Source organism: Silurus aristotelis, assembly GCF_946808225.1.
Source record: "Silurus aristotelis genome assembly, chromosome: 25".
Taxonomy (NCBI): domain Eukaryota; kingdom Metazoa; phylum Chordata; class Actinopteri; order Siluriformes; family Siluridae; genus Silurus; species Silurus aristotelis.
Window position 1 is genome coordinate 14,660,246 of NC_139598.1, and position 17,809 is coordinate 14,678,054.

Below are 17,809 nucleotides of genomic sequence, written 5' to 3' on the forward strand. Positions count from 1 at the left end.
CAGTGGGACCCTTATTGGTTTTCCACCACACCTCTAGATTATGTAAGAGCTATTTGATGGATTGCTGCTTCAGATGACCTGACCTCCAGTTGAGATCATATATTACTTTTTGTATTGAAGACGTTTTAATTCCATACATGTTCTTACAATGTTGGAAATAAAAAAATTTTTTGACTGGTACTGTATATACAGTATAAGAATCTGACACATGCATCAGCCCCGCGCTTCCTGTTGTAAAATGACGTCATTGCAGGTGGAATAAAACTCCGGGCGCACCGGGCGCGCGTCACCTAGCCGCGCGCGCCGACTGACCACCGCGCACGAGCTCCTAGCTAAAGGTAACGGCTGTGTGTAAAGCAAGTATTGTATTTTACTTCTCATACAGGTGCTGACATCGGGATGTTGCTAATATTTAAATAAATGACACATTTTTCACCGGTGTCGCCTCAGGAAGCAGCAGAGCTCGAGTTCCCAACATTACTGAACAACAGCAGGCACCATGGGCAAAAAGTACGACTTAAAGCAACAGGAAGGTCCAGACAGTCCAAATGGGGATATAAGGTAGGTTTTTGTCTAAACTGTGTACACTTTGAAGTCTTTATTTCAAGTAAACGCCCTACCTGAAACTGAATTAAAAAGTTTTCACCGGCTCTACAAAAACACATCCATCAGTCCTGAATAACAGCACACGAGTCAGCAGGTTTTTTTTTTTTTATTACTTTATGACTTTATTTCTTTACATCCCCATTAAGCTATTAAAAAATATAATGGTTTACTACACAAACAGCAAATTCACCTTGGAGAGAATATTGAACGCTCAAATAATTTAAGATTCAGTTCATCTCAAGCTCCAGAATCAACAGGATCAAGAAAACATCAATTACAGGGACACTGTCTATAGAAAACAAAAACACACAGACATGACTAAAAACTGAAATATTACTTATACACTGTGTGCCAGTCATGCTCAAAAAACAAACAAACAAACAAACAAAAACCCACTGGAATAAAAATTTCCGAGCTACATTTTACATTCATATATAATTTGCATTATGTAAAATTTAGATGTTCACTTTCAGATTTTTTGATCGTAAGGTTGACTTGTTAAAATGATTACTTTATATATATATTACTTTATATACCTTACTGTATATTATATATAGGTATATAGACATAAGAATAAGTAATTGAGTAATAGTTTAGGTTGACTACAGTTAATAATGGAGGACTCAGTTGATCTAAAACTCAACAGGATGAAGAAAAGAGCAATCACAGGGACACGGTGTCTATAGAAAACATGGAAACACAGAAATAACAAATAAAGAAAAGAAATTTATTTCATAAACCAAATGATTTACAAAAAAAAAAAAAAAAAAAAACATTGGAATGACGTCATTACACTGAATTAAATGTTATCGATTGATAGATATTATGCTAACCTTCAGACTTTTTGATCATAATGTTGACTTATTATAATGATTTATATACATATACACCTTACTGTATATTATTAAAGGGTAATAGACATAAGCTTATATCAAAAACTAAACAAAAATATGTGCTATTTCTCTACAATTTTGGGACAATGCCTCCTCTATCAATAATAATATTAACATATTTAACACATATTTGTACGACAGTTTATTTTACAACCTTTGAAGCAACATCTGTGTTATGGGAGACAAGTTAGATCCTGATATCATGTGCATTGTAAGAGCTATTCATGGTTGCTTTCTCACTACTGTCTTTGTCTCTCTCTTTCCTCTCTTTTGAAGTAGGCAAGTTGGCAAGAAACCCCAAAAGCCCAAACTCTGTCCTAACTTTTCTTGCAATGAAAAAATCCCTGACACTGGAGACTCTTATAAATGTTATAAAAACCTTACCTGAATGATGGAACATATTAATAATTAAACTTTATTTTATCTTATACATCCACAGGTTTTATAGGTTCATTAGGCTAAGATTATGGGGCTCATCCACCATTCAAGTTTCTTTGCATGTTCTTTTTTATACTGAAACTCATGATTTGCCTTGCAGACAAAACTTTTGTCCGTTTTAGAAAAAACACTTTCTGACCAAACAGAATAAATAATATTCAACAGTTGTAGTATTAGTATAGATGCCACAATATGTTTATACACAAGACTTTTCTATGATACATCATGTGCATCATGACATATTGGTTTGCTAGAGAGCGTTTAAAAAAAGAACAATGTTGTGTTTAATAAAGTGATGTTTTTAATGATATTTTGACATTTATATATAAATATACAGTAAATCTAAGGTGTATTAACATCAGTAATAATGATATTGATTTAGCATTGCCATGGTTTCTAGAATTTGATGTGGTACAGTATTTGAGTGTGATACACATTTATCTTACAGTGTGAAAAAAAAAGGAAAAAAGGGAAAAAAAGAAGAGAAACCTGCCCCGGACCCGATGGTGGGACCTTTAGAAATAGTGAGTCCAAATCTTATAATATCAGTTCTACAATATCATGATCATTCAATTTACTTTACAGATGTTAGTTTTTTGCTGAGTCATTTATGTACACTGCCTGTCCCAAAAAAAGATACACACACTAATATTTTAAGCTTCTGCAATGTCACAACATCCAAAGTTGCTGTAAGTTTTCACCAAGATCTTGTATTGATGATGAGAGGGTCAGACAGCTACGCAAAGTCTTCTCCAGCACATCCCAAAGATCCTCAATGCGGTTAAGGTCTGGACTCTGTGGTGGCCAATCCATGTGTGAAAATTATTTCTCATGCTCCCTAAAACCACTCTTTTGCAATTTGAGCCCGATCAATCCTGTCATTGTCATTTTGGAATATGCCAATATTGATGGAATTACCTGGTCATTCAGTATATTCAGGTAGTTGCTGAAGCTAGACCTGACCAACTGCAGCAACCCCATATTATAGCATCATAACTGATGGGTGCATCAGTTCATCCACCTCTCTTCTTACCCTGATGCACCCATCACTTTGGAACAGCGTAAATCTGGACTCATCAGATCACACGACCTTCTTTCATTGCTCCAAAGTCTAATCTTTATGCTCCCTAGCGAATTGGAGCAAACCATTTTTTTCTTACTGATAAGTGGTTTTCTTAAGGCTATACAGCTGTTTAGTCCCAGTCCCCTGGGTTCCCTTCTCATTGTGCATGTGGAAATGCTCTTACTTTTACTATTAAACATAGACGTGAGTTCTACTGTTGTTTTTTTATGCTTTGATTGCACAGAATGTTTATCATTAGGTTCCCCGCTACCCTTCCAGTTTTTAATAATGTGTTGGACAGTTCTTAACCCAATTTTAGTAGTTTTAGTAATCTCCTTAGATTTTTTTTTTTTGATGATGCATGCCGATAATTTGACACTTGTAAAACAGATTACCATTTTTTCCACGACCACAGGACGTGTCTTCCGACATGGTTGTTTAAGAAATGAGAAGCTACTCACTGCATCAGTTAAATAAATTGTTTCCAGCTGAAAAGAAATCATCCATGCAGTAATTCTCCAAAGTGAGGCTCTTACCCATTTACTTAGTTAAATCTAGGTGTTGACTTTTTTTTTGGATGGGCAGTGTATATAAAAATTATTTTATAAAAATGTACCAAAACACAGTCTAGAATGCTTATTTATTCATTACAGAACCCTTCATAATGAATGGAAGTCAAGCTTAAATACTAACACTTGTTAGTCAATCTATGAACGATGATTACTAGATTGTAAATATTTTAAAAAATATACATATTTGCTTTATTTAAATATGACCATGTTCTCCAACTTGTCTTTTTTGCTATCTATTAGTTTCGCTTTGCTGATAGTCTGGATATTTTTTTGATGGTGGTTGGAACCATCATGGCCATGGCTAACGGAGCAGTGCTTCCTGCTATGGTGGTTGTATTTGGAGACATGACAAACAGCTTTGTGGATGACAGTATTTTACAGAACCTGCCAAACATCACTTTGCCAGGGAGTGAGTAAAAAAACTTCTATGAGAATTTACTTTGAATATGATTAATTGAAATAGAAAATTAAAGTACATATTGCATAAATTACACAAAGTACATAAATAGATATTAAAGAACAAATTTAAACACAGTAAGTGTTTAAGACAAAAAAAGCCCTATTTCTTAATTGCTTAATTCCTGATTCTAGACATAAGATGGCCAATTTCCAATCAAACACTCGGAGAACAAATGACAAGGTAACAGGTTCCTCTTTGTACCTCATTACTTAAGATTTTATTTTCATTATTACTGGCTATGTTTCAGCAATGTCATATTGAATTACATCCCTGTCGCCTATTGTCAATCATGTAGTCAAACATTAACTGCAAAAATGTGTCTTCTATGTGTCTTTGCTCAGGCATGCCATTTACTACAGCATCATGGGAGGTGTAGTCCTTTTTGCAGCCTATATGCAGGTGGCCTTCTGGACCCTGGCTGCAGGGCGGCAAGTGAAGAGACTCAGAAAGTTGTTCTTTCACTCAATCCTAAAACAGGACATCGGCTGGTTTGATGTCAACGAAACAGGACAGCTTAATACAAGGCTTGCTGAGTAAGAAACAGGGTTAAATACCAGAAAAAATATTAATTATTTGATAATAAGAATAATAGATTTTAAATACACTATATTTAAATACGATTGAATAAATGGACTCTTAAATGTAACAAATTCTTTCTTTAAACAATTCTGAATCAATGCACAGATCTTTATAATACTTTAAAAATAATTAATACTTCCACATAATTTGGAACGTGCAATTGGAAAAACGTGCCACGCGCAAAAATATTTTATTTACAAATATCTGTATTATATTCTGTTCTTTTTTCAGTGACATTTTTAAAATAAATGAAGGCATTGCAGACAAGCTGGGCACATTAATTCAGTCCTTAACCACCTTTTTAACGGGCTTCATCATTGGCTTTATCAAAGGCTGGAAGCTCACCCTTGTCATTGTTTCCATAAGCCCCCTGCTAGGCATCTCTGCTGCGGTTATTAGCAAGGTGAGAGAAAGTAAACAGATGCGAATAAATAGATGGGGTCTTCATACATTTTTCGAAACACCAAAACATTTCCCAATCAGTATAAGTTAAAGCAGTATTTAATTATACACAGTGAAATAAAAGAAGTTTAGATATTTGCGTGCTTCCTGTCTAGGTAATGACCTCCTTCACTTCAATGGAGCAGACATCATATGCGAAAGCTGGAGCTGTTGCTGAAGAGGTGCTGTCTGCTATAAGAACTGTCTTTGCATTTGGAGGACAGAAGAAGGAAATAAAGAGGTGTGTTTAATTTAGAGAATAGGCAATGTTATGTGCAAACCTCCGGGGAATGTTACGACCACTCTTAAGTGCGTTTAAGCAAATATGATTTATATGTGTAGCTTTATATACAAAGCAAACCAGTATGTAAAGTCATAGATTAAAAGTGTGCATAAACACTCCATCCTATTTGAACAGCAGACAAATGAACTTTAGCACAATAAAGTGATAAAATTATCACTTGTCGTTGAACTTTATCTGTGCTTTGTATTTTTTGTGAGAACCTGGAAAAAAACATTACTTTTTAAATGTATGATATTTTTCCACTATATAAAGTTTGTACGTACCTTAGCTGCAAGTAAAATCTTTGCATTTTAAAATTTGGTGGGGAAAAAAAGAGATTTGCGTTTAAAAAATTCATTTCCGAAAGCAGTACAAGAGCATCATGCAAAATCTAACAGTTAATATTTGATTACAAACTGTTTATTTGGAAATTTTTTGGTCGATTTCATCGTTAGTAATTTGGTTTCATGAAACTCCCCAAGGTGAGGCGTTACGAATTCAGACATAGTGACAACTAAGAGTTAAGAATCCCACAGGTTAGTGTTCCTTGTGCAACAAAAATAAAATCTGTCAAACACTTTATTAGTAAAGATTTGTAAAAGTATATAAAAAACAAGTGAAAGTTGCTTGGTGCATACCGTGAATCTGGAAAGTATTCACAACGCTTCACTTTATTTCACTTATTCCAAAATGAATTGAATGAATTATTTTCCTTAAATTTCTTCAAACAATACCCCATAATGACAACATGAAAGCAGTTTGTTTAAAATCTTTTCAAATTTATTAAAAATAAACAACCAAAACATCACATGTAAACAAGTATTCACAGCCTTTGCTCAATACTTTGTTGAAGCACCTTTTGCAGTTTCTTCCATTCTTTTGTGCAGAACCTCTCAAACTCCATCAGGTTGTATGGGGAGCGTTGGTGCACAGCCATTTTCAGATCTGTCCAGAGATGTTTAATCGGGTTCAAGTCTGGGCTCTGGCTGGTAAACTCACGGACATTCACTGAGTTTTCCCTTAGCCACTCCTTTGTTATCTTGGCTGTGTGATTAGGGTTGTTGTCCCATTGGAAGATGAACCATCGCCCCAGTCTTAGGTCAAGATCGCTTTGGAGCAGGTTTTTGTTAAGGATATCTCTATAGAGCTGCATCCTGACCAGTCTCCCAGTTCCTGATGCTAAAAACAACCCCCTTCATGCGTCATGTGCCTTTTACTGAGGAGTGGCTTCCATCTGGCCACTCTACTTTACAGGCCTGATCGGTGGAGTACTGCAGAGATGGTTGTTCTTCTAGAAGGTTCTTATTTCTTACAGAAACTCTGAAGCTCTTTCAGAGTGACCATCGGGTTCCTGGTCACTTTCCTGACCAAGGCCCTTCTCCCCCCACCGCTTTAGGAAGAGTCCTGGTGGTTCCAAACTTATTTCATTTATGAATAAAGGAGGCCACAGTGCTCATTGGGACCTTCAATGCTGCAGAAATTTTCTGTACCCTTCCTCAGATCTGTGCCTTGATCTATCTTGGAGGTCTACAGATAATTCCTTGGATCTTCATGGCTTGTGCTCTGACATGCACTGTTAACTGTGGGACCTTTTACAGATAGGTGTCTGCCTTTCCAAATCATGCCCAATCAACTGAATTTACCAAGGGTGGACTCCAATCAAGTTGTAGAAACATCTCAAGGATGATCAGTGGAAACAGAATGCACACTTGAATACTTGTCTACATGTAATATTTTTTTGTTTTTCATTTTTTATACATTTGCAAAGATTTTCATAAACATCTTTCACGTTGTCATTATGAGGTATTGTTTGTAGAATTTTGAGGGAAATAATGAATTTAATCCATTTTGGAATAAGGCTGTAACATAACAAAATGTTGAAAAATAATAATTTCCATATGCACTGTATATTTAAATGTTTTTTGAGGCTACCTAATAATGTTTAACAATTGATTGTCTTTTTTACAGGTATCAGAAAAACCTGGAGGACGCCAAGAACGTTGGTATCAAGAAAGCCATTACAGTAAACATTGCTGTAGGTTTCACATACTTCATGATATACATGTCCTATGCTCTGTCCTTCTGGTATGGGAGCACCTTGATTTTTGCTGGAGAGTATGACATCGGAACACTCTTGACAGTAAGTAGAAGGTTTGATATATTCAGACACTGTGACTTTAAATTTCATTAATCATAAAGGATATTCCATCAGTTTTGTTCGTGATGACTAGATTATTATTTTATAATTAGAAATGAACAGACTTGGTAAACTTTACTTAAAACTGTGTACAGTACAAAAGCAAATACTCTGCAAAAGATGCAAATGCAACAAGAAATATCACTGTCAGATGTACTGTCAGTCATTACCACATAAAGGAGTAAAAAAGCCACACTTTCTATTCCCCATTTAGGTATTTTTTGCTGTGGTGATTGGAGCTTTCGGCCTTGGTCAGACCTCGCCTAACATTCAAGCATTCTCAAGTGCACGAGGTGCTGCTCACAAGGTTTTTAACATCATCGATCATGTGAGTAACAACTCATACTGACTTTGTGATTTCTTACAAAGAGAGAAGACATTGCTTAAGTGACAATTCCACAGACTCAAATCAAACTCTGAACTGACTCTCACTGTTAGATATCGTTCCAACATGCTACTCCAAAATCACTCCATCAAATTCCATGAGTGAGAAGGTTTGTGCACTCTGGGTTGTACACACATTTAGGAAATTTGAATTATAGGAAATTTGTCTTCTTGCATTCAAAGTTTAAGCAAAAGGAAATTCACCTCTGTATTTTTAATACTGGCTCTTAGATTTGATGCTAGACGTAAAAGATTAAACTAAATGTAAATCTACAGTTGGATACAGAAACAGGAATTCAAACCGAGTAATTGGTTTTACATTTGCTCTTCATAAGGGAAGTTGGAAGACCCTCTTACTAAATAAAATTTTCTCACATAGAGAATTAGGAAACATCTTGCTTGGGACTTCTCACTTCCTGTCTCTTGCTTCTTCCCAGTAAGGAAAGAAGAGGTCAGGGTGTGGGATCAGTGCACACTCAAACATGCACACAGATATATACACTCTATGTCATGGCCAATTTTTCAGTTATAATAAACATTCACAGAGCAAACAAGAGCTTTGAGGAACAAAGAAAACTTCAGAAACGCAGAGCCTGTCCAAATAAATAAAAAGTCGATTTTAACGCTTCCTGTCATTGTTTCAGTGGCAGCATGAACCCAAGACCAGAGGTGGTCCCCTACTGAGTTCTAAACAACACTCAGTCCAAACAAGCTTCCATTAGATTAGAGTGCTTTTGGTCTGGAGCTAAAAACATGAAATATTTTATTAATTATTTTGTTCTGGAGTTTGTTTTTGTTTTTATCTAGGGAAGTAAAGCACACCTGTATTTTGTCCACAGAAACCCAGCATCAACAGTTTCTCAGATGAAGGCTACAAACCTGACATGGTCAAAGGAAACATAGAGTTCAAAGACATTCACTTCAGTTACCCCTCACGGCAGGATACGAAGGTACATATAAGCCTTTACTTAGCCAGATGTTTGTCATTGAGCTTAAAGGAAAAACGTTTAAGGAAAAACTGTTCAGAGCACCAATTTCTGCCTGTCTATAGGTCTTAAACAACATGAATCTGAAGATCAGCAGTGGACAGACTATTGCACTTGTAGGTAGCAGCGGTTGTGGTAAAAGTACAACAGTCCAGCTGATCCAGCGCTTCTACGACCCCCAAGAAGGAGCAGTAAGTGTGGGCAAAGAAAAAGAAAACTGGTCAAATATATTTAGGACATACTTCCTAAATCTCAACCCACTTTCGTTGTCTAGGTGACTATAGATGGCCATGACATTCGCTCTCTGAACGTGCGCTGTCTGAGGGAGATGATCGGCGTTGTGAGTCAAGAGCCTATTCTATTTGCCACCACTATTACAGAGAACATTCGATACGGCCGTGAAGACGTGACCCAGGAGGAGATAGAACAGGCCACACGCGAGGCCAATGCCTATGATTTCATCATGAAACTTCCTGATGTAAGTCATACTGAAAAATATTTATTAACAAAAAAAAAAGGCCAACTTAAGAAAAGAGCCTGAAGGACTAAATAGAAAAGATAAAAGAAAGCAATAATAGTGTCTGGTAATAAACGTAGGACATTAGGCAGAAAGAAGCTTTTTTAGGCTTTATTTATTTGTGCATTAATGAAGCATCATTTACAGAAATTCGAGACTCTGGTGGGAGACAGAGGCACTCAGATGAGTGGAGGGCAGAAACAACGAATTGCCATCGCTCGAGCACTTGTGCGCAATCCGAAGATCCTCCTGTTGGATGAGGCAACATCAGCTTTGGACACAGAAAGTGAGGCGATTGTACAGGCAGCCCTGGATAAGGTAAGCACGTCATACAAGGCCTCTTTATTACACTGGTGAAGGTGTAGTAAGCTGGTCAACAGCAGTTTTTTTTTATCTAGAGCTGCTTGTAAGCGAGATGGAACCCAACCTGACATATATCATTTATTTTATACATTTATCATTCATTTATCTATTTGTCTTTGATGGAATGCGGTATGTGTCTTAAAATAAGCACTGAGATTTAACCTGCCACTATTACCCATTAAACACCACCAGTTTACACACCACAAGACCAGTTTATTATAAGACATGACCATTTATAATGCCCCCCACTTTTTGTGCAGTTGTTTAGAAGACACGTAGAATAAAGTAGTTTTAATTTCTATTTATTTCATATGCTTTAGCCACAAGATAAATAAACGTAATAAATGGATTCCGTGTAGGTGAGACTTGGCAGGACAACTGTCATTGTGGCCCACCGTTTGTCCACCATCCGCAATGCTGACGTCATCGCCGGATTCCAGAATGGAAGAGTTGTAGAGCTTGGCACACATGAGGAACTGATGGAGAAAAAGGGAGTCTATCAATCATTGGTCACTATGCAGGTGAGCTGATCTCTGACACACAAAGAAAGGATGTTTGTGAGAGTAATCTGTAAAGTTTATCTTGTACATTGTACATACTTTAATGTGTCCAATATCGTGGAAATAAAAAAACAATTTGACCCGTCAGACTTTTAAGAGCACAGAAGGTACAGAGACACAAGCAGAGGAGCCTGGGCTGGATGAGAAAAGCCCGTCTGTCACGTCTATTACTGAACAAACACTCTTCAGACAGAAATCCAAGAGTTTCATTGGCTCAGAGAAAGGCCAGGAGGACGAACACAAAGAGTCCATTCAGGTAAAACGCCCAGCAATGCACATTTAAAAAAAACAAACTCATTTATTTTTTACTTTCATTCAGATGTTTAAAGGGTGATCTAAAAGCAGTTTTCATATGATAAAAAAATATTGCATTATTTTCTGGTAATCTTTTCATTAGATGATCATTATACTGATATTGTAACACACATTTCACCATATTTCATCTTTTTGTAGGAGGAAAAAGTCCCAGAAGTATCATTCTTCAAAGTACTTAGTCTGAATAAGGCAGAATGGCCCTACATGGTGGTGGGCATCATTTGTGCGACCATTAATGGTGGCTTGCAGCCTGCTTTTGCTGTTATCTTCTCCAAAATCATTGCTGTAAGACACACAAATGCAGTTAACACCGAAGCTAATTTAAAAATTCAGTGTTGATTGGGTCACATTCTCTACTTTTTTTTCCCGTAGGTGTTTGCTGAGATAGATGAGAATGTAAAAAGGGAAAGGGCGAATCTCTTCTCATTGTTGTTTGCTGTCATTGGGGCGGTTTCTTTCATCTCTCTATTCTTACAGGTGTAGTAATCTAAACCTTCATAAAGATAGTATATCACTGTTCTTGAAAAGAGTTTATGTTGAAGAACAAATTGCCTTCAATGTTATGACTTTATTTCATACAAGTACCAGTGGAACATTAGGTTATTCATTTACAGACATAGCTGAGCTGACTTGATTTGTTATTGATTAACTTTGATCCACCATGACAATTAACAATGGTGTCAAAAGTGGCGAATTTAAAACACCACAATTATTTTGCTTTTAATAAAAAATCCTGGGTTTTCAGAAGGAAAAAAATATTTTTAGACATTGTACAGTCCAGTTTAAATAAAGTATGTGCAGAATTTACAGATCCTTTATACAGATATGTGCAAGTGGAAAGAAAATTGGCAGTGTATGCATTGTAATGAATAATAAATAGAAAAAGAATATACTGTATATTGAATTGCCAGTTGGTTATGCATTTAATATTGTTATTGTAGACAAATGATTTGCAGTTTGCATGTAAATAAAGTACAGTATATTTGACGTCTTCCTTTCAGGGTTACTGTTTTGGTAAAGCTGGTGAGATTCTGACCATGAGACTGAGGTACAGAGCCTTCAAATCCATGATGAGACAGGTCAGAGTCAAAAGTTTGCTTTTAATAGTATATGATCTAAACCAATCATATATAGAATAGGTCAGAGGAAGACCTTTTTCATGTTTGCATGTGTGTCTTTAGGACCTAGGTTGGTATGATGACCCTAAGAATAGTGTGGGAGCCCTGACCACCAGACTGGCCACCGACACTGCACAAGTGCAGGGCGTGAGTCTTTATTCTCTTTTCCTTTTATATATATATATATATATATATATATATATATATATATATATATATATATATATATATATATATATATATATATATATATGCAGTTTTTAGCCTTTTGAAGTTACAAAATTAAAGTGCTGATATAATTTGTATGAGTGACTTTCATTCTGGTATTCTTCCCTACAACTTCTCTTCAATTTAGCCATACTTAAACTTTTATATCCAAATCCAACTGTTCAAGAATTCTGAGGAAATACCTTAGTCTAGATCAGGGGTCACCAACATGGTGCTCGCAGGCACCAGGTTGCCAGCAGGGACCACATGAGTTGCCCTAAGAATAGCTCACCATAGCGCCACTTACCAGTGAGCTGCATCAAATTTATTAAATCACTTTTTTAAATCACACTTGCATTGGTGAGAATTTTTAAATGAAAATATAGATGACTAGATATAGATGATGTCATTAATTATTTATAATAACATATAATTAATGGTAAATTGAGCAAATTTGTTATTTCAGAAGTGTGTATCAAACTGGTTTGTATCTAATACTAAACATTAGTGCATTTTAGAATTATTTATCCCTCCTTTTTTACTTTAAAGAAAAAGGGGAGAAACACTGAAAGTAATAGGAATTGTGAATGTTCTTTGACAGGCAACAGGGGTGAGATTGGCCACATTGGCTCAAAATATGGCGAACCTTGGCACTGCAATCATCATCTCATTCGTGTATGGCTGGCAGCTTACCCTGCTTATCCTGTCCATTGTTCCAATTATTGCTGTAGCAGGGGCAATCCAGATGAAGATGTTGGGAGGTCATGCTGTAAAGGACAAGAAGGAGTTAGAGCATGCTGGAAAGGTACTGCATTGTTTATAGTAAGCTAAATAAATAAGATGTGATTTATATCTTTCCTGTTAAAAGAATCCCACCTTTAGATAGTATGCAGTTCTTATATGGTTTTTCACAGTATATGTAACAATTTTTTTAAATAATTAGAATAAACCCAGTGCAGAACTGTTGTGCAACTTTTGACATGTCATTGTTTTCCCTTTCTCTAAGATTGCTACTGAAGCCATTGAAAATATCCGCACAGTTGTATCATTGACGAGAGAGGGGAAGTTTGAGACACTTTACCAGCAGAACCTAATTTTACCATACAAGTCAGTTCATCTTTTCATGCTTGTTTAAAAATAAAATTACAGCTAGTACATATTAAAGAAAACAACTAATTGGATTGGATTTCTATTATTATTTTTTTTCAGGAATGCTCAGAAGAAGGCACATATATTTGGCTTTACGTTCTCTTTCTCCCAAGCCATGATCTACTTTGCTTATGCGGGCTGCTTCAAGTTCGGCTCATGGCTCATTGAGCAAGAAATGATGACGTTTGAGGGTGTTTTTCTGTAAGTGATTAGGACAAGTATTTCATGAATTTCATATTAACATCTTTTGAACTCTTCTTCAATTTCTTGTGTTAAAACCTGAAATGTAATTGTGATTATACATCATAAATCCACTTAAAGCATCCCATAATACTGATATTGCAAGGTTTGCAAAAAGAAAAAACACAAATACAGCCAGATTTCTACTATATTTTAAAACCCAGGTTGTAGTACAACAGTTTAAGGTGAATATGTAAATTATGTTAAACAATAATGTAGCAGTGTTATCATGAATCACAAGAACACGCACATAAAATCACAAGAAATTAGTTACTTGCATGGACAGTAGACAGAACAAAATATAGGGTACAAAGGTTACTGGTTCCCATGGTATCCGTTAATCATTTAAAAAAAAGTTAGAAGCATGTTTACTAAGGCTAAAGGCATTATTTTCCCTGGTTTGAAAAAGTTCAACATTTTCAACAACATTAAGTCTTATTTATTCTGTAACTGAAATCTTCCCCTAGGGCTTGAACATGTATGGTGTGGCTGTAGGGTAATAGCAATTCATATACTGACATTTTATATTTATTTGATTTTATTTTTATTCAGTGTAATCTCAGCTATAATATATGGAGCCATGGCTATGGGAGAAGCCAACTCATTTACTCCAAACTATGCCAAGGCTAAGATGTCAGCTTCCCATATCCTAATGCTCATCAATCGAGTGCCAGAGATTGACAATGACTCAGAGGAAGGACTAACACCGGTACAATGCTCTTTCCCTTTATTTCTTTAATTTCACTTTCTCAAAATAAAAAAGTTCAGAATGTGCTATTTATTTTTAATAACATTTCAATTCAGGCTGAGGCTTCTATATTTGCCTTTGTATATGATTAAATGGATTGTCTTATGGATTTAAATTTTTTTCATAATAAAGGTTAACTATGTTTTTTTTTTGTTTTTTTTATGTAATTATTTTTGGTTGAGATCGCTGTCTTATGTGTGCAGAATCACTTTGAAGGGAACGTCCGCTTTCGGGAGGTCATTTTTAGATACCCATCACGGCCGGACGTGCCTGTACTGCAGGGCCTACAGCTTAAAGTGAAGAAGGGTCAGACCCTCGCTCTGGTCGGCAGCAGCGGCTGTGGCAAAAGCACCACAATTCAGCTGCTGGAGAGATTTTACGACCCAAAACAAGGCACTGTGGTGAGACACACATCCACCGTATATATACACACATTGAGTATTTACTCAGGTAACAACATGGAAAGATACTTTACAGGTGGAAAAAGATTTACTCTACTTTATATACTGCTATGCACAGACCCCTGTTATTGTATTATTGACACCATATGACCACCACTTAGCAGATATAATATAAGTGATTAACCTTTTTCAGTAGTGTTGCAAGTATGTATGGTGCTGTACAGCAATGTGGCTGGGACTTTTAAAACCCCATAGTATCACAAAAACTAATTATTTAGTCATTTGAGATGTGACATGTGGAAACGTGACAAGCTCCCAGCAGAAAACATCATAACCAAAGACAGTTGGCAAGAATGTTTTGGAAGGGTCAGCTTTTTTTTAATCTCTGTAAGTGCTTTTATTTAAAAACAACTAATAGAATTATGTTACGGGAGTCATAAAAATTCAACTTGATATATCTGTTAATGAGTCCTACTATAACTAACATGGATCGTTTACTCTATGGCAAATACTTGATGAGAGCCAAATAAACTGTGATCATTTAACTATGAAATACTGTCCAGTGTCCTCTGACACAAATTGCACCATAAAAATCCATATCCAGAATCATTAAAGTGCTCTCATACTTTCATGCACTGCCTCCTGCAGGGTAGCAAGAGTAGCATGGTGATTATTCCTCATTAATCCATGGCCGAGTCCTTACATTGTTTTTCAGCTGTGCTGTGTTAGTCGTAGATGTTAACATTTGCCTTTTGATTGGCAGATGCTAGATGATAACAACACCAAACAGCTGAACATCCACTGGCTGCGCTCTCAGATAGGAATTGTATCCCAAGAGCCAATTCTCTTTGACTGCAGCTTGGCTGAGAACATCGCGTACGGAGATAACAGCAGGCAGGTCACTCAGGATGAGATTGAACAAGCTGCCAAGGCGGCCAATATACACTCCTTCATAGAGGGGCTTCCTCAGGTATACCTTTTTTTTTTATAGTCTGAATATTATTACCTTAAATTTAGAACATTAATCCTATTAGACCATATAAAGATCAAGTATTTTATTTAGATTACAATTTTAAATATTTATTTTATTCATTCAATACATTTCTGTGAAATTAAGCAGCTGTTCCTGACATTTAACATGTGGGTCTTATGTATTGTGTCTTTTAGAAATACCAGACTCAGGCAGGTGATAAAGGCACTCAGTTGTCAGGTGGACAGAAGCAGCGTATTGCCATTGCCAGAGCCATCCTGCGCAACCCCAAACTCCTGCTACTGGATGAGGCCACATCAGCACTCGACACAGAAAGTGAAAAGGTACTGAGACTTTATATATAAATATATAAAAGCTTATGTTGCCAGATATTTTGACAATAATTATTTTCAGAGAACAGTAAATCTGTAACTCTATACTTCTATACAAGCTGAGCATTGACTACTCTAAAATATATGCAAGTTTCTTTTTTTTTTTATAGTATTGTCCCTTGTAATATGTAATATCTTTGTAATTTATTTTATTTGTACAGTACTCTTAAGTAGTTCGATGCATAAATCTGTATGTAGATGTAGACCTATAATGGGGAACAGGCTCTGAGATGACATGATAAAGAAATCCTAAGGGGAACTGGAGTGACAAGGATAGTTGGATTAAAAATCTTTACAGTATATACTGTAGGTGTAGAAGACAGTGAAGTACTAAGTGTGTGGAGAGGATGCGGATGCATAAGGGTCTAGGAATGAACAGGCTTAAGTTTAAAATAGTGTACCTGTGATCAGCATGCAAGGTTCAGAAATGTGGTATAAGAAAGGCAAAAGAGGAAATAACCAAAATCTGAAATCTTTATTAAATTCATCTAGTTATAATTTCCCCAGACTTCACTAGCTAAAGGGTTGCAATGCCTAGGTGTATAGAAGTGTGGCTTTTGCTTAAACAATAACGACATGATGTTAATGCATTGAAAGAGGGGAATTTTCCCAGTAGGGGGTCATTCAGTGCCTGTGCAGACCTCTAAAAATATGAGAATGACTGATTTCCTCTGTTGGTGCAGATCGTACAGGAGGCGCTGGATAAGGCTCGTGAGGGTCGTACCTGCATCATAGTGGCTCATCGGCTCTCCACCATCCAGAACGCAGACGTCATCGCCGTGTTTCAGAACGGTGTGGTGGTGGAGGAGGGCACCCACAAACAGCTCCTCAGCCAGAAGGGGGTCTACTACACACTTGTCAATTCCCAAATGGGTTACAGCAAATAGAATACAGCAAATAGGAATTAGCTATTACTTGAGATAATGACAGGGGACCAGGATTTGTTTTCTGCAATTCGAAGAATGTAAGTATTCTATTGGTGCTGAGCATATTGTGAGATGATCTGTTATGTTAGACAGGATACGTTGTTATAGTTATATATGTTAACATCATGTTAGACGAGGAACATTTCAGATGTTATTCTTCCTTTTATGCGACATCGTTTAAACAATTTAAAAAGCTGTAATAGACAAGGATATGTCTAGGAATAAAATACGGTTGCACTACTGAGGATGTTAAAACTTGACTCCACTGGACATATATTCACTTCTAACCTGAGTTTATTTAACTAATTCAGTTCAGGTTAATAATCACTTATGATCCATATTACAACTAACAGCACTTTTTAAAACAATAATTTAGCCACACCCAGTCAAAATAACAGATACAGAGATTGATTTTCAGCAAGCTAGAATGTGTCGCAGAAGTAATAAGAATCATTGGATGCTGTGTGTTTGGCTAGTTTTAATGTACGTAATTATTACTAATATATATTTATTTAATTAATGAAGCTTTTTATATATATATATATATATATATATATATATATATATATATATATATATATATATATATATATATATATATATATATATATAAAAGAACCTGTCACATAAGTAGCAAAAGTTCTGCTATGGCACTGTATTGTGTTCAAATTGGGCACAAATATTTATACTGTCTCTCTACTTTTGTTTGAAATAAATTTTAGCACTTGTTCAAATTTGCTATATTTTTTTTTTAACCCATAGACACCCATGTAAAATCCATTTACAGTTTTATTTTTAATCTTTTTATATATTTATACAGGCAGTAAATGTATACAGGAAGCATTATCGTTGTGTAAGAATCGACATTATTGTCTGGCACAGTTTTATATGATATGATCACATACCCCACATTCATAAAGCATTTACACATTATTACAGAAAAAGCAGTGAATTATTTCAGTGCATACAGACAGTCGACACAGAGCTGAGACGTTACATCT

General features: G+C 35.9%; 1 protein-coding gene across 1 annotated transcript; it reads left to right on the forward strand.

The window, feature by feature from the left end:
- The first annotated feature begins 253 nt into the window (after positions 1-253).
- On the forward strand, positions 254-17,542 carry abcb4 (ATP-binding cassette, sub-family B (MDR/TAP), member 4). The gene is made up of 29 exons (XM_083530100.1): positions 254-338; positions 451-561; positions 2,386-2,461; positions 3,813-3,981; positions 4,164-4,212; positions 4,374-4,565; positions 4,843-5,014; positions 5,169-5,293; positions 7,304-7,475; positions 7,747-7,860; positions 8,756-8,866; positions 8,968-9,093; positions 9,177-9,380; positions 9,567-9,737; positions 10,142-10,303; positions 10,431-10,598; positions 10,796-10,942; positions 11,030-11,134; positions 11,659-11,736; positions 11,839-11,922; positions 12,584-12,787; positions 12,989-13,089; positions 13,192-13,332; positions 13,924-14,080; positions 14,323-14,520; positions 15,284-15,490; positions 15,688-15,834; positions 16,566-17,332; positions 17,425-17,542. Exons 2-28 carry the CDS (start codon positions 500-502, stop codon positions 16,767-16,769), a joined length of 3,846 nt encoding a protein of 1,281 aa, XP_083386226.1. The 5' UTR covers positions 254-338; positions 451-499; the 3' UTR covers positions 16,770-17,332; positions 17,425-17,542.
- Positions 17,543-17,809: the final 267 nt, after the last annotated feature.

What these genes read in the sequence shown, in the direction of transcription:
- abcb4 (XM_083530100.1), top strand. Translation starts at nt 500, where the DNA reads ATGGGCAAAAAGTACGACTTAAAGCAACAGGAAGGTCCAGACAGTCCA. An exon ending in CAGAGGAAGGACTAACACCG is followed by an intron (nt 14,081 to 14,322) that starts GTACAATGCTCT and finishes TTATGTGTGCAG; the next exon opens with AATCACTTTGAAGGGAACGT. An exon ending in TCATAGAGGGGCTTCCTCAG is followed by an intron (nt 15,491 to 15,687) that starts GTATACCTTTTT and finishes TGTGTCTTTTAG; the next exon opens with AAATACCAGACTCAGGCAGG.